The 24,278-nt window shown below is 41.9% G+C and overlaps 1 protein-coding gene across 4 annotated transcripts in view; it reads left to right on the forward strand.

Moving 5' to 3' along the window:
* Positions 1-24,278, forward strand: part of LOC126320573 (hormone-sensitive lipase-like) — a 126,768-nt gene that overhangs the window by 48,149 nt on the left and 54,341 nt on the right. For all 4 annotated transcript variants that reach the window (XR_007558148.1, XM_049994039.1, XM_049994047.1 and 1 more), the window contains exon 5: positions 12,612-12,787. Coding sequence is in view for 3 of the 4 variants with exons in the window: in XM_049994039.1 (XP_049849996.1) it covers positions 12,612-12,787 (176 nt within the window). In the remaining variant the exon portion in view is untranslated. The remainder of the gene's footprint in view (positions 1-12,611; positions 12,788-24,278) is intronic.

Genomic DNA, 24,278 nt, shown 5'->3' on the forward strand with positions numbered 1-24,278 from the left:
GTTTCTTGTAAATGGTCAGCCAATCACATTTCCCTGTGTCTTTCTTTTAGTTCTTCTATGGTTTTACATCTATTTTAATTCCAGGTATAGCACCTCTCATCCATTCTCAGTTGTCTTTAGGCATGCGAGATACATTGAGCCTCTTCCTCACCCAAAAAATAAAAATTGGGGCACCTAGTGAATGGTAGAAAATAAATTAGAAGTCACAAATTTTCCAGCTCCTCGACACATTCATGATGGGAGAAGTTTTCTCAAAAGGATTCATAGAGGGTTTGTGCACTAAGGCATGTTCCTTGCAAGAACTTCTGCCGAGGTATGCCAAATTTTCCTAGAATGAGGTGCAAGAAAGGTATTTCCTTGCCTTAAAGAGGTGCTATCATCATTTTCATTTCTAGCATTGTACTAAGAGAATGGCAAGACAGACCTTCACTCAAATGCTGTTGGTTTTGGCATAGGAGCAGTTCTTGTCCAAATTCAGGAATGCACTGAAAAGTGATAGCTCATTCTTTCAGAGTACTCTCAAAGTCCAAGATGAATTACTCTACAACCAAGAAAGAGTGCCTTGCAGTAGTTTGTCATCATTGGGTTCCAATGATATTTGTGTCAAACCATTAACTGTTGTGACGGACCACCATTCTCTATGCTGGTTGATGAGCCTGAGCGATCATTCAGACAGACTAGATAGGGACTGAAGCTTCAGGAGTAAGATGTCACAATGGTATACAAAAACAAATGCAATTACAAGGATTCAGTGTCCTTCAGCGGAACACAGCAGGATTGGCAAAATTCGTCGTCATTGCATTAAATGACATTGCTGATGAACAAAGTGCTTTCTGATTTGCTGAAAACAATAAAAGCCTTTAATAATGATTAACTTACTAAAGGAGGATTCCAATTAATAATCAGAACATTGTATAAGAACTACTAGGGGACAGAAGTGGTTCCTAGTCATCCCAGCTCATCTGCAGACAGTGATCTTGAAATATTTCCAAGACACTCCCAACTGCTGGTTACCTGTGATCCATAAAGATTCTTGACACTCAGTTGCAGGAATCGTTGGCCAGGTTTCTATTGATCTACTACATACTATGTGAGCCACTGTAAGAAGTGCAATGACGGAAGCACATTCCACAATTACATCTGTGGCATCTGGTACCAATCCTGGCTACAGCAGCACCATTCCACTGGATCAGTATAAACATCCTGGGAGGTCACAAAAAGTAATTGATTGTAATAGTTCCACTGCCTGCTTTTCCCCTATGCTATCACCAAAGCTGTGCTGGTTACAGAAGCTCCAGAAATGGCAAAGTTCTTTGTAGAAGACATCATTTTGAAACATGAGACACTCTGTGTGATGATCTCCAACCATGGAAAATTTTCCAGTTGAGACTAGTATCATGGATAATTTCATGTTGTGACATCACCTACAGGATAACTACCTATCATTCACATATCCACAGATATATGGCCTCACAGAATGCTTCAATAAGATGTTGGCAAATATGACGTCAGTGTATGTTGATGCTGAGCTGAGAGATTAGGATGCAGTACTGGCCATTGTGACATTCGTGTAGAACACAGCAATGCAAAGCACAACATGCTTCACACCATTGTTTCTGCTACACGTTTGTGGGGCCAAAACAAGAGTGGATACTCTGTTCCTGTTGCAAGCGGATGATACTAAGGATGAGTATATGAAACATGTTGTCACCAGGACTAAAGAAGGAAGGCAGCTGGCTCTCATAAAGTCCCTGGATGCTCAGGAATAAAACTCTGAATAATGTACACCTAGCACCAACCAATGAGATACTGTCCAGGAGACTTGGTATGGGTTTTTATGCCTGTGCAGAAAGTTGGACTATTGGAAAAGCTACTAAAGTGCTACTTTGGGCCATATAGTATCTGCCACTTGTTGGACGTAACTTCTGAAGTCAAGGATTATGACCCTTAGTTATAAAGACAAAAGCACACAACAACATTCATGTCCTCCTTATGAAGCTCTACTTCAGTTCATAGGCACAGATAGACATCGGGAGGTTCAAGGAAACTGAAGAACCATTCAACAATTATGAAGCTTTGATGGGAAGCGCTATCTTCAATGTTCATTGTAGTGAAGAGGATGTAACAACACAACCAGAACATGGGGATCCATCGGTGCTGCCATGCAGAGGACCATTTATGAAATCTAGATGCAGGGGGATATAGTCAGCTCTCATGAGAAATTCTGAAACAGCAGTTCACCACTTCTCTAGGAGAGGGAGCAGTGCGATAAACTGTGGAGTGTGTAGTGCAGTGGTTAGTGCCCCTGTCTGGCATGTTGTGGGTCACCAGTTCAATTTCAAGCACCAGAAATTAGTTTTTATTCACTATTTATAAATTCTGGAAGGTTCTTGAAATATCTTATGTTTGTATTTTCTGGAATATTTGAAGTCTGTGTAAATACTAACATTCTGCAATATTTGATTTTTGTATAAATAGCAGTACTCTCCATCCAGGAGGTCAGTTCTGTTCTGGCTGTACATTGGTTCAGAATAAATGTGCTTCCAGTGCCGAGTGTTGTATTTCGTTGATGACCCTACCTTTGGATTGGGACTTAATTGTGATTTTGACATGACAGTATTGTGAATCGTATCAAAAAAATGTGAGTGAAACATAAAATCTAACTTGCACAAATTTGCAGTGCAGTAATATGATCTGTGTAAGTAAGTGTTGTAAGCTGCCTTAGGTGCATCAGCGTATGTGCATTTATGTGTTTGTGATAATTTAGGTAATAATATTGAAATGAAAAAGTTTTAATTTTTGTTTATTTAATCTGTTTCCTTGAGATTATTCCACCTACGGTCTGTGGAAGGACATTTAGCAAATCTCTACTTTTATAAAGGTAGATTATGTATTTCTGCTTATATTGAATGTTCTACAGCCTTGAGAATATCCTCAAGATTGATTTGTGGAATGAAAAGTCTATCTGTAATGTTAGCAAACTAAATTGTTTTTTTATTCAGAGCTAATATTAAATTGCCAGCAAAGTATATAGATGTTCATTTGCTGTTTGATAATAAGACGCAATAAATACTTTTCTGTTCACAGTTTAGTTTGGCTCGTATTCGTGACAGAATGACATGAGGTGGAACATGTTAAAAGGTTTACAAATAGCATAAATTTTCTCTGTGAGGAGCATGGTTAAAAGTTGGATTTTTTTAAAATCTTAATCTGAAACAAAATTTGATAAATTAAAACAAACCCTATACTTAAGTCCCTACTATATAATCACAAATTCATCTATGAAGTGGAAGTAGTTGTCAGGCAGATATGATTTCAGTTTGTTTGTAAACCCTTCATTAACCCTTTAATTCACCAGGGAAGTGCCGAAACACTTCTATGTTTGTTTGCTTACATTGCCTTTTTTTTTTTTTTTTTTGCAGAAGAGTATGGTTCAGTTATGGATAGTGAAGCTATTTTTAGTCAAAATGTTACATTTTTGAATGCTACTGTCATTTTCAAATTGTAACTCATTCATCACCACTATTATAACTTCATAATAGAATAAATGTATTGTGAGGCTATTGTTAGTAAACCTGATTTTGTTTAAACTGTTTCTGACATGCAGTTAGAGATTGGACACATGGTATTATTCTTACTGCCTGTTTCTGTACAATGATTACTTCGTGCCTATATGTGGAGCTACCTCAGAATGGTATTTGATATGACATCATTGAAGGAAATTATCTGAAGTGAGATAATTTTCTAATGCTTTCATCACCAAAATTAACGATTAGCTTTAGAGCAAATGTTGCTGAAATCATGTCTTCGAGAAGATCTATATTTAATTTCCAGTCCAAGTTCTGACCAGTATTCACATATAAGGTTTTTGAATGATTAGTTTTACATATTTCCTTTCCCTCATCTTGAATTGTTATTATTGGATATATCTTGTATTGTCCAGAATTCGTAACTGAATGAACTGTGTGGGTGTGTCCCCCCCCCCCCCCCCCCCAAGTGATATGTCATCTGCCAGGAACCAATCAATAACACTTTTCAATATTTAAATATTCGTCCTTGCAGTTTTGTTGGGCCGGATTAGATTATGATGCTTGAATTATCAGCTAAGGGTACTATTTCTGCATCATCAGTTGAAGCTTTTTTGTGTATAGCAAGAACAAGAGTGGCCCAGAATTGAACCGTATGGAATGCCAGTAGCAATTTGTCCCACTCTAGAAAGATTCAACACAACAACAGCCATGCACTGTCTGGCATAGCCCTTTGCTTCCTATCAGTTAAATATGAAGTACCTATTCCTTCATTTTTGCTTGAGCTGATACAGTTGTAAGTTGTATTGTCTTATACCCAAGTGAGCAGCAGTAATATAAAATAAACAGTAAGCTAGGTGAGAGAAAATTTATGATCTGTGCAAGAAAATGATCCAGATTTAAAGCTGGCAGCACAATCCCACAATGAGACAGTTATAAGAAATAATTAGTAATCAAATAAGTGACGGCAGTGCTCTTTAATGTTTTGAGTGGGTCTTTACTGTGGGGTAGCACTTGTGTGTGACAACAGAATGATACCATGAAATGTTATTTATTATTGTTTAATGAAACAGCAATTTAGCTCATATAATGTTAATTTTATTGTTGTCTGATTAAACTAAGACTGTTGGTGAAGAATTGGTTCATGCAGTTGAACTCGTAAAGGAAAACCATAAGTTCACAGTATCTGAGCTACCTAAGAACTTCCTGCAAATTTAGAGATGACTTATTCATGAAATTTTTCTTGAAGAACTAAATTTTAAAAAGTGTGTGCTAGTTGGGTGTCAAAAATGAGCAAAGGTGTGACTTGGGTCGCTTATGAAACCCTTCAATGGAAATGACAATCAGTTGATTGGAGGCTCACTGCGTCATCACTGAAGTCTAAACTGAAATCATTATTGACACCTCAGAGCCTTGTGCACAGTCTTTTAGGATGAATACAGCATTTGACCGGTGCATTTTTGCTGCTAGGTGAAACAGTCCATGCTTATGTTTATCAGACACAGTTTCCTAAGTACCATGCAATACAGAATGGAGTGCCTCTGAAAGCTCACAAACAGTATTGTTCTCATTCATAACAATGCTTAGCCTCATACTGCGAACAAGTCATGACAACTCTTACAGTACTTCGGCTATAACTTGTTTGACCACTGTCTGTACAGCTTTGACCTCATTCCTGCTGACTTCCTTAGTGTTTACATCTGACACTGTACCTTGCTGTTCAAAAATTCAAATAAGAATGTTAAAACATGGTTGACACCACAGATGGCAATTTTGTACACAGTGTGTCCCAGTTCCATCAAGACTGCAGCTGTGAAAAATAAGTTGGTGATATTCACAAAATCACTATATTTATTTGAAATAGTCTCCTGTTGAGTCAGTATACAGCTGGAATCATTTTAAAAGTGTTTTGATGCAGTTACTGTGGTCCATTACTGGAATTACATGTAGTACTGCAGTACAGTTTTCTTGGGTGTTTTTAACTGTGTAGTAATGGTGTCCTTCCTGCTTCTATTTGGGGAACAACTTGTTTCAATGCTCCATTATCATTTTCCAATGAGTGTCAGACACTTAGTTTTTCATTTGCAGCTACAACGCCTGCTGCAGTGATGCTAGTGCTTCGACTTTATATGTGGCTGTCATTGAAATTTGAAGGATCATAACACTATGACTTACCATGAAATAGCATTGCAGTTTAGAATTTCTCACAATCAATCTTAATGGAACTGGTACTTCCTATGTATGAGAAAGAGACACAAAAAAATATGCTATGCCATGACACATGTTAGTGAAAAGGTAGTTTAAGATTTGTAGTTTTTTCCAGTAAGTAGTTTTTCTGTGTCTGCACTAGTTTTGTTTCTGTTCCACAATATAACTTATTTTCTGGTTGCACAGAGGAATATCAACAGGTATGTCAGCAGAAATTTACACTTCTGTAAAAACATTGATGTTTGAAGCATACTGGAACTTCCATTGTCACATGTTAGAGAAAAATCTAGGTGATAATCCTGAAAACCTAAGTAAAACTGCTAATGGGTTGAAGGCTTCTATTCAGTTACATGCTGATCAGCCTGATGTGGCGGTAGAAGACAGTGACAGGAATGCTGAAGTTTTAAACTTTACATTTAAAAAAAATATTCCTACAGGTGGATCATACAGGTCTAATATTGTTTGTCACACACTCACATATGCAGTACATAGAGGTTGCCACTGGCATTGAAAAATAACAGAAAGAGTTGAAAAGTAATGAATCACAAGGACCAAAATAATACCAATTGATTTTTGCAGAAAGTAGTATGAGGTGCTATCCAAAATTTTCAAGACTTGTTGTGCCATCTGTTGAAAACCTTACCTTTGGGCTAATGGTCACCCTCGAAGTAGTTCCCATCCCCACATACTCATCGGTCCCAGCGCTTTTGTCACTGGTCAAACGTTTTTTGGAAGTCCTGTTCTTTGAAGGTGTTTATCACTGCCAGCGATGCTTCTTGAATCCTCTCTAGAGTGTTGAACTGACGGCCTTTCAACTTGTTTCAGTTTTAGGAATAACACAAAGTTGCAAGGTGCCAAATCTGGCAAGTGTGGTTGTTGGGGTGCGCCATGTTGGTTTTTTTGCCGAAAAGGTACTGGTGAGCAAGGGCGTGTGACAGAGCGCATTTTCGTGATGGAGCAACCAGTTCTCTTGACGCCAAAGTTCGGGCCGTCAACCCTGCACATTTTCATGGAGCCATCACAAAATTCACAGTATTGTGTACAATTCACTGTTTGGTTGGGTGGGATGAATTCTTTGTGCACAATTCCCTTGGTATCAAAGAAAACGATGATCATGCTCTTCACTTTGTCTTCACCTGTCACGCTTTTTTGGATCTTGGAGAGCCTAGGCTCTTCCACTGGGACGATTGTTGCTTTGTCTCTGGGCCATAACCATAAATCCAGCTCTTGTCGCCGGTGATAACCCATAACAGTTAGGTTGGATCATCAGATGTGGTCTGATGATGGTCTGCACACTTTAACATGCTTTGCCTTCTGATCGGCATTCAAGATCCTTGGCACAAATTCTGCAGTGACACAATGCATGCCCAATTCATCAGTCATCATTTGTTGACATGTCCAATAACCAATACCCCCTTCACCTGCAAGGTCTTGAATGGTTCGACGTCGATCCATATGAACCATTTGTTGAAGTTTGGCAACAATGTCTGACATTGTGCGGGCCTTCCAGTGTGAGCATTACCTTCGATGTCTGTATGGCAGGCCCTGAACCCAAGCATGCCACTCACACCTGCGTACGGCTCATGCTCTGTCCCCCAAACACGTGTTGAATCATTGCAAGGGTCTCTGTAGTACTTTTCCTGAGATTTGCACAGAATTTGATACACATGCACTGTTCTGTTCGCGTATCCATCGTAAAATTGCTACAGACAAAACACATGGAACACGTCCTCCCAACTGAATGCCACTCCGCACGCTGACTCATCGGATATGCGGCTCTTGTCACTTAGCGATGCAAAGATGTACTACTCCTACTTTCCAGATGGCAGCACCAGTCATGAAAATTTTGGATTCCACCTCATATTAAGCATTGACCCCCTGCTTAGTTAGCATTTATTGCAAATCTCGAGCCCAGCACAATGCGAATCTCAGCTTGCTCTTTTCTCACAGAATGTTCAGATACAGCATTAGTGGTGACCTGCTTGACTATCGCATCATTTAAATATCTGGAAGGAATTACAGTGAAATGAATACCCCTAGCTGCGTACAGGCATTGATGTAAGTCAATGGGGACAGTTGAAAATGTGTGCCCCAACCGGTACTCAAACTGGGGATCTCCTGCTTACATGGCAGACACACTATCTAGCTGAGCCATTGAGGACACAGAGGATAGTGTGACTGCAGGGACTTACCTCTGGCATGCCTCCTCTGAGACCCACATTCCCAACTTATTGTCCTGCACTAAATTTGTAGTGCCCCTGCCCATTACACTCATTACTCTTGGCTTTTTGCCGATTCCCAGAAGAGTTCGGGCACTGTTTGTGCATCTGCACAGAAGAAGATGGTCAGATGGCCAGTGAGCCTTATATATAGATGTATAAATATGGTATCTGTTCTTTCAGACATATCTTCGGTGGCTCAGATGGATAGAGTGTTTGCCATGTAAGCAGGAGATCCCGGGTTCGAGTCCCGGTCGGGGCACACATTTTCAACTGTCCCCGTTGATTTGTATCAATGCCTGTATGCAGCCAGGGGTATTCATTTAATTGTAATTTCATTCTAATGAGCTGCATGGTCACCATGATATGAAACTGAAGGTGGACTGCTAGATTTGTTACCAGTAGGTTCGAACAGCACCCAAGTGTTACAGAGAAACTTTGGGAAGTCAAATGGGAATCCCTGAAGGGAAGGTGATGTTCTTCTTGAGGAACAGAGAAAATTTAGGGATCTAACATTTCAGGCTGACTGCAGAATGATTCTACTGCTGCCAACATACATCTTGCATGTAGACTATGAAGATAAGAGAAATTAGGGCTCATATTTGGGAGCATAACAGGAAATGGCCAGTCATAGATTATCACAAGACCAGAATTTGGTAACTAACAGGTAAAGTTTCTGTATCTAGTATAGACAAAAAATATTAATGGGAGTTAGCAGTTAGTGCTGATTTGTAATGTCAGACCAGTGTCATTGTGCTTAAAAAGAGTACTTATATTGTCCTGGTTCATGTAACTGTGCAAAAATTAGGTGGAACTAATCAATCAGTTTTTAGATTCTGTACAGCACTAATGTGGATGAAATGCAACATCTCAGTTGTTGGGTCTACATTTAAGAATCTATGAAGAAGAAATACTACATGAAATAATGCACAATAATAATGTGCAATGTAAGCTAATCTGTTCTAAGCAGGTATAGAAACTTTCCTGCAAACAGAATGAGTTGTCATTATTGGAAGATCTACTGTATAGAATATGACTAGGGAAACATTTGGTTGAGATCTCTATAGATAAATGATTAATAACAAAACATTACATGGAGATGGTTGCAGGTCTGAACCTGGCTTTGACTGACTGTGGATTGATAAAAATGATTGGATTGAATTAGTCTAACCGAAGTTAGATGATTTATCAACAGAAACAATAGGAATTCAGAGATTTTCACCTCAATTTGTAACTGCATGTCATTCTAGCCATTTGTGGCTGGATTAATGGAAAAGAGAGAAGCAGTATGAAAATATAGGTACTTGTTCTTAATTATTTTATTTTATATGTCAACCCCAGTTCACAAAAATAGCATAATGACTAGTTTAAACTTCCTATTAAGTTGTTCTCGGATGCTCTTTACAAAAAGAAAGAAAAAAAAGTGGAAGTAAAATACTAGAACACTAAATTATAAATCAAACTGAGGTCTGTACTCTGCTCTATATACACTCCTGGAAATTGAAATAAGAACACCGTGAATTCATTGTCCCAGGAAGGGGAAACTTTATTGACACATTCCTGGAGTCAGATACATCACATGATCACACTGACAGAACCACAGGCACATAGACACAGGCAACAGAGCATGCACAATTTCGGCGCTAGTACAGTGTATATCCACCTTTTGCAGCAACGCAGGCTGCTATTCTCCCATGGAGACGATTGTAGAGATGCTGGATGTAGTCCTGTGGAACGGCTTGCCATGCCATTTCCACCTGGCGCCACAGTTGGACCAGCGTTCGTGCTGGACGTGCAGACCACGTGAGACGACGCTTCATCCAGTCAATGCTCAATGGGGGACAGATCTGGAGATCTTGCTGGCCAGGGTAGTTGACTTACACCTTCTAGAGCACGTTGGGTGGCACGGGATACATGCGGACGTGCATTGTCCTGTTGGAACAGCAAGTTCCCTTGCCGGTCTAGGAATGGTAGAATGATGGGTTCGATGACAGTTTGGATGTACCATGCACTATTCAGTGTCCCCTCGACGATCACCAGAGGTGTACGGCCAGTGTAGGAGATTGCTCCCCACACCATGATGCCGGGTGTTGGCCCTGTGTGCCTCGGTCGTATGCAGTCCTGATTGTGGCGCTCACCTGCACGGCGCCAAACACGCATACGACCATCATTTGCACCAAGGCAGAAGCGACTCTCATCGCTGAAGACGACACGTCTCCATTCGTCCCTTCATTCACGTCTGTCGCGACACCACTGGAGGCGGGCTGCGCGATGTTGGGGGGTGAGCGGAAGACGGCCTAACGGTGTGCGGGACCGTAGCCCAGCTTCATGGAGACGGTTGCGAATGGTCCTCTCCGATACCCGAGGAGCAACAGTGTCCCTAATTTGCTGGGAAGTGGCGGTGCGGTCCCCTACGGCACTGCATAGGATCCTACGGTCTTGGCGTGCATTCGTGCGTTACTGCGGTCCGGTCCCAGGTCGACGGGCACGTGCACCTTCTGCCGACCACTGGCGACAACATCGATGTACTGTGGAAACCTCACGCCCCACGTGTTGAGCAATTCGGCAGTACGTCCACCCGGCCTCCCGCATGCCCACTATACGCCGTCGCTCAAAGTCCGTCAAATGTACATACGGTTCACGTCCACGCTGCAATGGAGCTCCGTATGCCACGGCAAACTGGCTGACACTGACGGCGGCGGTGCACAAATGTTGCGCAGCTAGCGCCATTCGACGGCCAACACCGCGGTTCCTGGTGTGTCCGCTGTGCCGTGCGTGTGATCATTGCTTGTACAGCCCTCTCGCAGTGTCTGGAGCAAGTATGGTGGGTCTGACACACCGGTGTCAATGTGTTCTTTTTTTCATTTCCAGGAGTGTATTATACAACAGCATCAGCTTCCTAAATCTTAACAAATTCAGACAAGATAATAGACACTGTTTCACATTGTACTGTAATCTAACTTGCTCGGATGTGATGGTTAATCAGAAGTCTATCCTTTCCCTCCTATACAAGTGACTATATTTCTTTTATGTGAAAGACAGATTATGCAGTCTACTTTTAAATCAGGATGAGTACAAGAATGAACTTAAGATGGCATGATGGCATAGTGTATAGCTCATAAGAAGAGAGATAAGAACACTTGTAACATATGCTTCAAAAGAATATCGAGTGGATTTAGCGAGTTAATTCAATGTCGTATCTGGAAATCTCTGATGACAGTTACCAAGCATTTACCACACAATTACTAAGTAATGCTGGAAAGAACAAGTTTCCATAGCAGAGTTGTTCACCTAGATGGCAATGGAGATCTTGGAGAATATTAACTGTAGAGTTGCAGAATGTTCAGAGGTGCACAACCAGCCAAGAGCAATATTGTAAAGATATTTTTAGATGAATTGATATCTGGAATTTGAAAATGCATTAAAATTACAATTTCACTTTCGTTGGTTGTGCATGCTGGACATACCTATTGTGAGGAAATTATCCTGTGCAGTGGACATTTATGCTGAATTCAGTTCACCACTAGGCTAATGGCAGATGGAATATCCTAATAAAATGGTTAATGGGTTCCTCTGTTCCTAAACTGCTGCATTCTACAATGTTAGCAGCTTGTGTAGATTATCAGATACAGAATTCTGACAGCAGTCAAATTTATCATCTCATTTGTGACTTTAATGGGAAGTGACGAAATGCATGTACTGAGAAAACTGCCTGGATCTCAGACAGACCCAATATGATATTAGGAACATCACTTTCACTGTGTGAAGGTTGCAGAAAATGTTAAACTTCTTGCCAGTCTCAGGCTACTCCCGCGTGGTTGCAGGTAGTCATTGAAACTCTTTGAATTGTATATTAAAACTAAAGAAACCACTTGCAGTCCTGTTTTGAGAGCTAAAAATATTAATAATAACTTCAATCTCTTCATTACTTAAACTCTATATTATCCAAATACAGGATGTATTAAAGCTTACAAAAATGGGATTTGAACCACAAGCAAAGTGCTTGACCATATTTCAACCTTTCAATAAACCCACTGATCTATGTACACATTACATTAATTTCAACTGAGTAGCGGTACCTGTTAGTGTGGATTGGGCTTTGACTCTACCACCTCCTGTCTAAAAGTGCTCTGTTATACTAGGTACAAGTCAGTACCTGTTTCTTTGTATGTTTCTATTTGGTGCATCTTTATGATCAATATTGAAGGTGTTACTCTTTAATCACAATTAAATTTTTTGTATGATGTGATTGACTAGTGTGTTACTTCGCAGCCAGTTTTAACTTTGGCTTCTGGTCTCTTTTGAACTGTGAAGTGTACAATCGAGATATAAGAATCTAATTGATTTTTTTTTTTCTCCCAAGGTTGGTCTTACTTGAATGAAATTTTGTAATATGAAGGAAACTGATAGATATTTGGAACCTAGTGGACATGCTAAGTAATTACTCTGTGTGCTTGCATCAGTTCTGAAATTTTTTTGTTTTACGCTTAGAGTTCATTAGTCAAATTTTGTGGTTGGAAAATAATGCAGAAGTTTAGTGCATGTATGCTCACTTGTAAGCTGCTTCTGAAGGTTCACTATTGATTGTTGTGATTGTCATTGTAAAATTGTTGAATGAATATTGTTACTGGATTTGTTGTGTTATATAATGCTTCAGAAATTATGGCACGGATGCAAGGAGTTGTGGGGCCCAGTATGGCAGTTAACCAAGTGATGCTGCTTCCACCCGAACCTTTGAATGTGAGTGGTGTTGCAGTACCTGTCCCAACAGCTCATTTTGGACCACGGCCTTTGCCAGTCAGACTTCTGCTGGCACGGAAACGAGCTGGCATGGTGAGGTAGCCATAAGTAGTTACTCATTTTTAATTAGCAATAATTGACAGGATTTAACAGCAGTCTCCTCTAGATGTGATTGTAATTGAAAGGTAGTAAATATGTGCTTTCTGTTCTCTGTCATACAAACAGTGGGTAGCAGCATAAATTCAAGAGAGTAATGTTCATACTTGTTGGTAGGTCCTAGCAGTACTTAAATTACTACATTTTTTACAATTGTATTGACCAACCAGGATCATGTTAACAACTTCAGTTCCTCTTCTTCCTTTGTAAAACGGTTTCTTTCTGCTATTTCTGATTCTTTTAATGTTTTTAGGTCTTTCGTTACTTCTGTAATCCATGCTATTGACTATTTCTTCTTCCAGAAATATACGAGATTTGTTTTGTTAATTTGTTTCCATCCATTCGGTAGACTAGTCCAAAAAAGGTTAATCTTCATTTGGCCATTACTTCATATATTTTTCTCTATATTTTTGTAGATCTCATTACTTCTTGTTTTCCAACCATCTGCAGTTTTTATTGCACCCATTATTTTTCTAATAATCTTTCTTTCCAGTACCTCTAGTCTGTCCATCTTATAGTTCATCGTTCGGCATTCAGATCCATATAAACATTCTGGTCGTACCATTGTGGTGTAGTGTTTTAGTTTTGTTTTTCTAGATAAACATTTCTTGTTGTAAATATTTTTGTTCAAACCATGTGCTCTTTCCATTTTGTTAATTCTTACATCTATTGCAGATTTTTCTGGTTCATTCTGTTGTATAGTCTCTGCAAGATATTTAAATTTATGTACTAGCTCTATTTTACCTGTTTGTGTTTCTATGAATTTTGGTGCATGTTTTATATCTGTCACAAATTTTGATTTTTTGAGCTGAAGTTTTGAGACCAGTTCTGTTCGCTATTTTTTCCAGAAGGTTTATCTGAATAACTGCTTCTGTCAGGTTTTCTGAAAGTATTGCAAAATCATTTGCAAAAGCCAAGCAGTTTACCTCGATTCCATTTGTTTTCCTTCCCAGAGTTATTGGTTCAATTTTGTGATTTATTTAGCTCCGAATCCCAGATCCTTAAAATTTTTTCTAGAACTCAGTTAAACATGAAAGGTGATAAACCAGTTTTTATTTCAAATGGCTATGATACATCTCCCATAAATTTGACTTTAGATATAGTACCTGTTAGTGTTTCACAAATTACATTTGCTAATTTTGATTTAACACCAAATTCTCTAATGGCCTTATCTATCGTTTCTCTGTCTATACAATCAAATACTTTCTTGAAATCAATAAATGATGCTATTATTGGTTTGCTGGATAACAGTCTATGGTGAATTATTGACTTTAAGTTAAAAATTTGTTCTGCACAGGACCTTCCCTTTTGAAAACTCTCCTGATATTCTCCCAGTTGTTTGTCTAAAGTATCTACCACTCTATTCAGGAGAATTTTTGCTAATATTTTGTATGACAATGGCAAAAGTGACACTCCTCTGTAATTATTGACATTTTGTTTGTCTCCCTTTTTTATGTAGTGTGTGGCTTAATGCTGTTTTCCATTCAGGTGGAATCTTTTCAGTTTTCCAAATGTTTTCAAGAAGCAGTTGTAGGTCCTTTATCATTTTTGGTTGTGACCACTTCAATCATTCTGCTGTAATGGAGTCTTCACCACTGCTTTATTGTTTTTGAGTGTTTTGATAGCTTCATGAATTTCTAACTCTGTTGGTGGGAAATCTTCCTCTAGATTTTGATATGTCACTGGAAATTCTAATTTATCTGTTGAAACTGGACAGTTTAAAAACTTTTCAAAAAATTTTGTTATTGAATCCCATTTTGCCATTTTCATCTTTGAAACAAATACTCAGTGGCTGATATCCTTTAAGTATGTCTTTAAAAGTTTGGTAAACATTTCTTATTATTTTTAGTGAAATTTTCTTCTATTTCAATAAGCTGAGAATTCTTTTGATTTTCTGTATTATTTTTGATGTTTCTTTTCTTTGTTGTCTGAATTGTTCAAGGTCTTCCTCTTTTTTTCAAACATCTCCTTTTTTTTCCATTTTTGAGCTCTTTGTATTAAGTGCTTCTTCACACTCCTCATTCCACCATGTCTTCTTTAGGATTGGCCAATAATAAAAAGTTTTCTCTGCTGCTTGAGTTATTTGCATCTGGAGTTCACACTGGTCACCTTCTTCACTTGTCTCAATTTCTTCTATAAATTTTTCTATGTTTTCTTTTGTAATACTGGCTGTAGTGGTGTTGTATCTGGTCACTTTCTTGGTCACCTGTTTTGTTTTGGATGAGAAATTTTATTTTAACCTTAGAGAGATAATAAGAGCTAATGATGTGAGTTGAATTCCCCATTTCTATTTTAACATTCATAATTTCCATGATATACCTTTTAGATATGGGTACGTGATCCAAATACCTTTAATGAATTTTTTTTGTTAAAGTTTACCTGTCCATGTCCTTATAATGCATATTTACTTAAGTAAATGTTTCATTCAGCATTCTGACACTACTTCCATTTTAAGAACAAGTACAGAATGTACATTGGGAATATAAATTGACAAAACACTGTTCATATTTGCTAGTCCTGGTGGGTGGTAACTGATGAAAACTTCACAGTGCACTTAAGTGGTTTGCAGAGTATGGGTGTTGATCTAAATACAGCTGTAGGAATAACATATTTACAAGTTTCTTGATAAATTAGTTATGGATGAACATTTTGGAGTACACATGCACAGATAAACAAGCAAATGAAAACAGTGATGCAAATGGAGTTGTGTTTTCAGCTAGTTACACATGGAAATCATTGTCCATCAATTTCAGTAACACTAAACCAAGAAATGTGTGTTCCTATAAATAGTCAAATGCAGGTGAATTTCATGTACACTGGACAATACTTTTTTTACCACTGTTTTATTCGTTTCAGAAATAAAAACCCAAGGAGATTACAAAAAAATTTATATTATCAAATAATAATAATTTTTTTGGGTGTGGTAGTGTTCATAGGGCAGGATTAAAATTATATACTGATTGGATGTGACAGCCTTAAAGCTATCAAAGTAATCACCCAATCACTCAAGGCGTACCATCTTGAAATATTTCAACATGCATACTCATTTCACTTCCTTTAGTGTTTTCATTGCATATCTCATGAACTAACTCTCAGTTTGACTGTAAAATGTGAAGAGATCTAGTGGTAAGACACTAGAGTAGTGTTTGTGATGATGAGGGTTCAATTTTAGATCTGGCCATTCAGATTAACATTTTCCATGGTTTTCTTACATTTCTTGAGGCAAATACCAGGATAGTGTGTCTTGAAAGGCATGGTTGATTTCTAATGAGCTTGTTGTCAATGGAATGTTTAAAATGTAATCTGCTTGTCTTTCCTTTTTTTCAATTTGGTTGTTGCACAGGACTGGCTACAAAGGCATACTCCAGTCATCTCATAAATGAATTCCTGGCAAAACTAAACAACTAAAATCATTGTTTTGATATCTGCTGTGAACTTGCTAAGGCCTTTGATTGTGTGGGCCACGAAGATATCTTTGGATCTTAAGAACAGGGTTTTGACTCATTTTGCATACTTTCACTCCACATTGTCTCTCAGAATTATATTCTGTGGTGATGGAACTAAATTAAATAAAGTATTCATTCAGCAAAAGTGAACAGTAAGAGCACTTTATAAATGTGCATCTTGCATCATATCTAACAATTTGTACCCATTTGTATTCCATGTACTACTTAATTTTTAATCATCTATTACTGCACAACTTTCTGCTGCTCTCTCTGTCGGTCTCCTGCCCCCCCCACCCCATCTCTGTCGGTCTCCTGCCCCCCCACCCCATCTCTGTCGGTCTCCTGCCCCCCCACCCCATCTCTGTCGGTCTCCTGCCCCACCCACCCCATCTCTGTCGGTCTCCTGCCCCACCCACCCCATATCTGTCGGTCTCCTGCCCCCCCACCCCATCTCTGTCGGTCTCCTGCCCCCCCCCCACCCCATCTCTGTCGGTCTCCTGCCCCCCCCACCCCATCTCTGTCGGTCTCCTGCCCCCCCCACCCCATCTCTGTCGGTCTCCTGCCCCCCCCCCACCCCATCTCTGTCGGTCTCCTGCCCCCCCCACCCCATCTCTGTCGGTCTCCTGCCCCCCCCACCCCATCTCTGTCGATCTCCTGCCCCCCCCACCCCATCTCTGTCGGTCTCCTGCCCCCCCACCCCATCTCTGTCGGTCTCCTGCCCCCCCCACCCCATCTCTGTCGGTCTCCTGCCCCCCCACCCCATCTCTGTCGGTCTCCTGCCCCCCCACCCCATCTCTGTCGGTCTCCTGCCCCCCCACCCCATCTCTGTCGGTCTCCTGCCCCCCCACCCCATCTCTGTCGGTCTCCTGCCCCCCCACCCCATCTCTGTCGGTCTCCTGCCCCCCCACCCCATCTCTGTCGGTCTCCTGCCCCCCCACCCCATCTCTGTCGGTCTCCTGCCCCCCCACCCCATCTCTGTCGGTCTCCTGCCCCCCCCCACCCCATCTCTGTCGGTCTCCTGCCCCCCCCCACCCCATCTCTGTCGGTCTCCTGCCCCCCCCCTCCACGCCATCTCTGTCGGTCTCCTGCCCCCCCCCTCCACGCCATCTCTGTCGGTCTCCTGCCCCCCCCCTCCACGCCATCTCTGTCGGTCTCCTGCCCCCCCCCTCCACGCCATCTCTGTCGGTCTCCTGCCCCCCCCCCTCCACGCCATCTCTGTCGGTCTCCTGCCCCCCCCCTCCACGCCATCTCTGTCGGTCTCCTGCCCCCCCCCCCCCTCCACGCCATCTCTGTCGGTCTCCTGCCCCCCCCCCCTCCACGCCATCTCTGTCGGTCTCCTGCCCCCCCCCCCTCCACGCCATCTCTGTCGGTCCCCTGCCCCCCCCCCACGCCATCTCTGTCGGTCCCCTGCCCCCCCCCACGCCATCTCTGTCGGTCCCCTGCCCCCCCCACGCCATCTCTGTCGGTCCCCTGCCCCCCCCCCACGCCATCTCTGTCGGTCTCCTGCCCCCCCCCCCCCCGCCACGCCATCTCTGTCGGTCTCCTGCCCCCCCCCCCCCCCGCCACGCCATCTCTGTCGGTCTCCTGCCACCCCCTACCCTCCCCCTCCTTCCCCCTCCTTCCCCCTCTGTCCCCTCCTCCCCCCTCCTTCCCCTCCTTCCCCTCCTTCCCCTCCTTCCCTCCTCCCCCTCCTTCCCCTCCTTCCCCTCCTTCCCTCCTCCCCCTCCTTCCCCTCCTCCTGTTTGCCGTTCTCCCCGCCCCGACCCTGTCTCTCCCTCTTGGATAATCTGGTTGCCCAGCCCACCTCTTCCTTTCTTCCTCCCTGCCAGTCTGGGCGCCGCCCCCTTTACCTCCTTCCCTCTCAGCCAGTCTGGTCGCGCCACCCCCCCCTCCCCGGCCCCCTTCCTCCTGCTTGTTTCCTCCTTCCACCCCCTCTCTGCCTGCTTGGCCACTTGCTCCATCTACCATTCTCTCACTTCTCTGTGCATATACACATCATCTAACACATTCTGATATTACCCCTGGAACACTGCTGCTGTGTATTGTATGCTAAGATGTTGGTGGTTAACAACATCTCTCAGCCCCATCCCAACTCAATCTGTAAGGCCCGGTGGCTCAGCATAAGCATTTCAGTAAATGCACATCTTGTTGGGTTTTCGAGGAGTGCGGTGGTGAGTGTATTCAACATGTGGCGAAATCAAGATGAAACCACATGCAGATGCTGTGGCATTGGGTGGCCACCCCTCATTATAGATGTCGGACATCATAGCCTGGGCAGACTGGTAAAATAGGCCAAGCGGTGAACTGTGGTAGAGCTGACATCAGACATTAATGTTGGGCAGAGTACGAGTGTGTGTATTAATGCACAGTGTGCTGAACACTCCATGGCATCAGCAACTGTGACTGAAATGGGAATGTGACCATTGGCACTGGACGTTGATGCAGTGGCAGAGCATTGCATGGTCTTAAGAGTGCCAAACCTTCTCCATTGTGTCGATGGGAGGGTTGCGAATCCATCGTGTTCTGGGGGATCTGCTCCTTAACATGTACTGTGGGATGGAGACAAGTTGGCAGTGGCTTCATTATGCTCTTGGGAACATTCTCGTGGGCATCCATGGGTCCAGTGGATCTTTGCCAAGGAGTATCATATACTGATTGCAGGACGCATACACTACTTCTTAACGATCATGTTACCCAATTGCAGTGGCATTTTCCAGCAAGATAATCCGCCATGTCACAAGACCATAAATGTGATGGAGTGGTTGGAGGAGCACAGTGGTGAGTTCCAACTGATGTGCTGGTCCCCAAACACTCAATATGTGAACCTAATCAAACACATCTGGTATGCGATTGAATGTGTTGTCATAGCTCATCCCTCCTCTCCCTGGAATTTATGGGAATTAGGTGACGTGTGTGTGCAGATGTTGTGCCAACACCCTCCAACGACCTACTGAGGCCTTATTACTTCCATCCCATGATACGTCTTCACTTTTATCTGTGCGAAAGGTGGACATACCTGCTATTAGGTTCGGTAGTCATAATGTTCTGGGTGATCAGTGCAGATATGCAGTGTGAGCCACATGAGCTGAATACAGTTATATCACATTGAGAAAGGATTATGTGATGATGTAGCGGAAGTGGTGCCATTCACCATTGTATTGGAAAAAAATGATACCTGTCTGACAATTGTGGAACAACTAATTTTTTCAGCATCTCCTTGTAAATAGTTGCTGCGAATTCATAAAATAACAATGGTCCATTGACGCCAGTGTGTAGAAGGTAGTACCATCCTGTCACCTTTAGGCTGTCACCCCTACTGTCAGCCATGGCATGTGGGTGTTCTGTTCCTAAAACCTTGCAGTTTTGCTTATTCAGTTTTCTGCAGACATGTCATCTGACACCAAAAGGGGTATCTTTTGCAGATAGGTGCCATCATTGCTACATTACATGATCAGCTCGGCGAACTTCCTAGTTCCGTGGATCATCTAGTTACAGACCAAGCAGCAGTTGCACTTCATAACACCATAGACTCGCATTTGTGTACCTTGTGAACTTCTCTCTGAGGATGATTGTGAAAGACAAAGTGCACGATACTTATGTGGCTGATGTTAGATGTCTGCAAGGCCAGATTATAGCAGTGATAGGGCTGGTCAAATTGTTGTTGTTTGCAAATGTATGTCAGGAGATAGTGTTGCTTGACATAGCCTGTGCTATCAGTAGTGCATGATGTACTAAAACTGTGAATTCTTCTTGCTTGGCCATATAAATCCCAATGTTAATTCTACAGTTTTCAAGATATGCATTTTTTTCTCATTTGTTAGTCCCCTTGTACTCTGCACCCTCAGTCATGCTGGAATCTCATCTGATGTAGTATCATCATTACGTTCCCTTGACATACTGATGCATCTTTTCCACTGTTCCTCACTGACGTCTTCAAGGTTTCTGAGAGAGTGGTTGGAATGTCAGTTTCTAAACTTTCCAGTTCCTTAAAGAACCCATTTTTAAAAAAATTGGTTAATGCATTTCCCTTTATCCTTATTGTGGCCCTTACAGTTTTCAACAAATTTATTTACAACTCCATTTTTGGCATTCTGTGGCTCTTGACTGTTTTCACTTTTATTGGAAATACTTCAGCTCAAAAGTGTCAGAATGTTTGCATCAATCATTTTTATTTCTGACAGTGCTGGAAATTCTTCCCAAATACAGTTATCACATTCTCTTTTTTTCTGGCAAATGTTTCCCTGACTACAAGATTTATACCAGCGTAATGTGAAGTAGAGACACGAAAACTTGAGAAGAAATCATAACATATAATCCATCTGGGCTCACTATATTTTAGGTTTGTGAGAATAAAAGCTAAACAAGAAAATTGGGAAGTCAAGGATGGAACAACAATAATGTGGAAAGGATAGACTGCTAGTCACAATGTATGGAAGGCATTGACTTGCAGATTGGCACAATGAAAAAGAATGTTAGAAATATTCAGCTTTTGTACTACGTCCATCAAAGAAGAAGAAACAACTGACACACACATGGCCACTGTCATCTCTGAATGCTAAGACGTAACTACAACTACTACTGCATCTGAGATCAACAGCCACCTACCCCAGATAGATGAGATATGGAATAAACATCATTGGAGGGAGTGAGGGGAAGAGAGAGAGAGAGAGAGAGAGAGAGAGAGAGAGAGAGAGAGAGAGAGAGAGAGAGAGAGAAGGGTGGGGGAGGGGGATAAGCTAGTGCTGCCTGTGAGTGTATGCATGGACATGGTGGAGACAGGATAGTGCTTCTAGACGCCACATTGGAAGGCTATACTGGTTGGTGGTGGTGGTGGTGGTGGTGGTGGTGGTGGTGGTGGTGATAGAACACAAAGGGAACAGGAGAAACTGAGAGGAGGGGGAAATGACTATGCAGGTGTGGTTGTGGGATACATCAGTGTAAGGGGCTGGAGTTGGGCAGGGAAGGGGACTGAGAGGTAGAAGATAGGTGCTAATGAATTTTGAGACAAGAGGGGGTGGGGCATGGTATGTTGCATGGAGATTTACAGTTGTGCAAGTCAGATGGCACAGGCTGTGAAGCAGTTGTTGAAGTGAAGCACATCTTGTTGTGTGCCATGTTGAGCAGCTCCATAGTTCAGTGGCTCATGGTAGTTCAGTGGCTCATGGCCACTGTTTGGTGATGGCCATTTGTACAGCCAGCCAGCTTGTAAGTAGTCATGGCCTCATAGAATGTGGCACAGAAGTTGTGAATAAGTTTTTGTAGGTCATATGACTGATTTCGCAGGTGTCTGTGCCTATGATGTGGTAGAAGATACTTGTGACAGAACTGGAGTAGATGGTTATGGGAGGATGTATGGGACAGGTCTTGCAGTCTGTTGGAGGAATTTGAGCCATGAGACAATGGATTGGGAGGAGTTGTTGAGTAGGCATGGACAAGGATATTGTGTAGATGACCACTGTGGGAGTGCTGGGTTGTATGTTCCTCATTTCAAGACCTGACCAGAGATAATTGAAATCCTGATGGACAAAATGATAGTTGCTGCAGTCCTGGGTGTTACTGAGTCACAAGATGCCAGACAGTGGCTATTTGGGAACGGTAGGTGACATAAGACATGGGAGATTAGTTCTGGACAAGGTTGGGTGGGTAATTTTGGTTTGTAAAGGCCACAGTGAAACACTTGGGAAAGAGACTGCTTCTCATTACAAGTATGATGACCATGTGTGGTTAGGCTGTATGGAAGGGACTTCATGTGGAACGAGTGGCAGCTGTTGAAGTGGAGGTATTGTTGGTGGTTGGTGGGTTTGATGTGGCTGGAGATACTGATGTAGCTATCCATAATGTGCAGGTTGATTTCGAGGAGGGTGGCTTGTTGGGCTGGGGAAGACCAGGTGAAGCAAATGGGGAGGAGCTACAGAGGTTCTGTGGGAATGTCTATAGTGTGTCATCACTCTCAGTCCAGATCATTATGACATAATCAGTGAACCTGAACCAGATGATAGGTTTGGAATTCTGGGTGGTTAGGAAGGATTCCTCTAGATGACTCGTTAATGGGTAGTATAGGATGGTGCCACGTGGGTCCTTATTTGCTATATTATGGATTTGTTTATAGGTGATTCTTTAAAAAAAGAAGTAGTTGTGTGTGAGTATATAGTTGGTCGTTGTGACAGGAAGAAGGTTGTAGGTTTGGAATCCATTGGATGGTGGGAAAGATAATGTTACATATCTGCAAGGCCAAGGGCATTGGGGATGTTGGCGTGTTGGGAGCTGGTATTGACAGTGATGAGCAGGATGCTTGGTGGTAAAGAAACAGTGACTGTGGAGAGATGTAACAAATGGTTGGTGTATTTTTTTTTTTTTATAGGTAGGTATGTTATTGATAATAGGCTGATGTTGTTGGTGCACAAGAGCAGAGATTCTGTCTCTAGTGGCATAGTAACCAGGAACAATAGGGTGCAGACTATGACGCGCGGGATTAGCCGAGCGGTCTAAGGCACTTCAGTCATGGGCTGTGTGGCTGGTCCCGGCGGAGGTTCGAATCGTGCCCTCGGGCATGGGTGTGTGTGTGTTTGTCCTTAGGAAAATTTTAGGTTAATTAGTGTGTAAGCTTAGGACCTAATGACCTTAGCAGTTAAGTCCCACACATTTGAACATTTTTGGTGCGGACTGCATTTCCCAGCCAGATTGCTGTTCACCTCAGATGCAGTTGCAGTTGGGCCTTGGCACCTGGAGAAGGCAGTAGCCATGTGTGTTGGAGTTGTTATTGTGTGAATGTGTGTGTTTTTTCTACTTCTGATGGAGCATGTAGTCTGAAAGCTGGACATTTCTTGCACGCTTTTTTCATTGTGCCTGTCTGCAATCCAGTGCCGCCTCTGTGTGGTCAGTAGCAATCTCTCCCTTCCATATTCTTGTTGCCCAATCATGGACTTCACATAAAGTTAGGATATTTCATGCAATATCCCTGTTGTCCAAGAGGAACAGAGATAATTTTAAAATTACAACATATGATCCATCTGGGATCACTGGGTTTTAGTACTGAAAGAACAAAAGCTAAGTTATATGAGAGTGTAAGATTTTATGGTCACTCCATTTCAGTAAAATTCTTCTAGGTGCTTGGCAACATGGTGATGTGATAAACTATTCAGGTTTTGCCTACTGTTTCAGGCAGCCATAAGGGTGATGGGGTCACATACACATCTATCCAGAAATTCAGGAATGTTGTTTTAGTAAACTAGATTCTGTTCTGTAGAAAAATGTGGGATGGATTCTGATTTCTCCCTTTTGCACCACAAGAAGAAGATCTATGGGGCAAAACTTCTTTTTCCACTAACTTAACTGTTGTGATAAAACTGTAGGAAGATAGGACTGTATCATTTAGTTCAGGCAGTGTGAGCATCCTATGCTCATTGCTGTATGCAGTGTCTTGAAAGTCTTCACCAGAATCCACTGTGGTATTCTCAGACATTTGAAGAGATTCTGGTGTTTCTGGGAGTGAAGATGGCAGTATATTCAGTCATGGAAATACATGGTGTATGATGATACATATGGGTGAACAGAACTAACAATCATCTATACCGTATTTTACGGATTATAAGAGGCAATTTTCCCTTCGAAAAATTGCCTCCAAACTTCAGGTGTGTCTTATATTTGAAATCAGTATGAATATGGCCGGCGTTTGATTTAAAATTCCCACCAGTCTTAAAAACGGCAATATATTTGATGCTACGGGAAACCTCTCTCTATCTGACTACATTCGATTCAACTGGCAGCAGCAGTACACCAATGAGATGAACATGAATTGCAGGGATTCTCAAGCTTGCTAACACTGTCTGCCTTCTAAATATCAGTAACCAAATGTGAAAAGATGTTTTCTTTATCTCGAAACCACTGATGGTGCAGTTGCACACAAAAAGTCCACTCTGTATGTGGGATTCTGCAACAATTTTTGTGACAGTTTTATACTGAAATATGCATAATACTCTTTC

The sequence above is a fragment of the Schistocerca gregaria genome, chromosome 2 (assembly GCF_023897955.1).
Source record: "Schistocerca gregaria isolate iqSchGreg1 chromosome 2, iqSchGreg1.2, whole genome shotgun sequence".
NCBI lineage: Eukaryota > Metazoa > Arthropoda > Insecta > Orthoptera > Acrididae > Schistocerca > Schistocerca gregaria.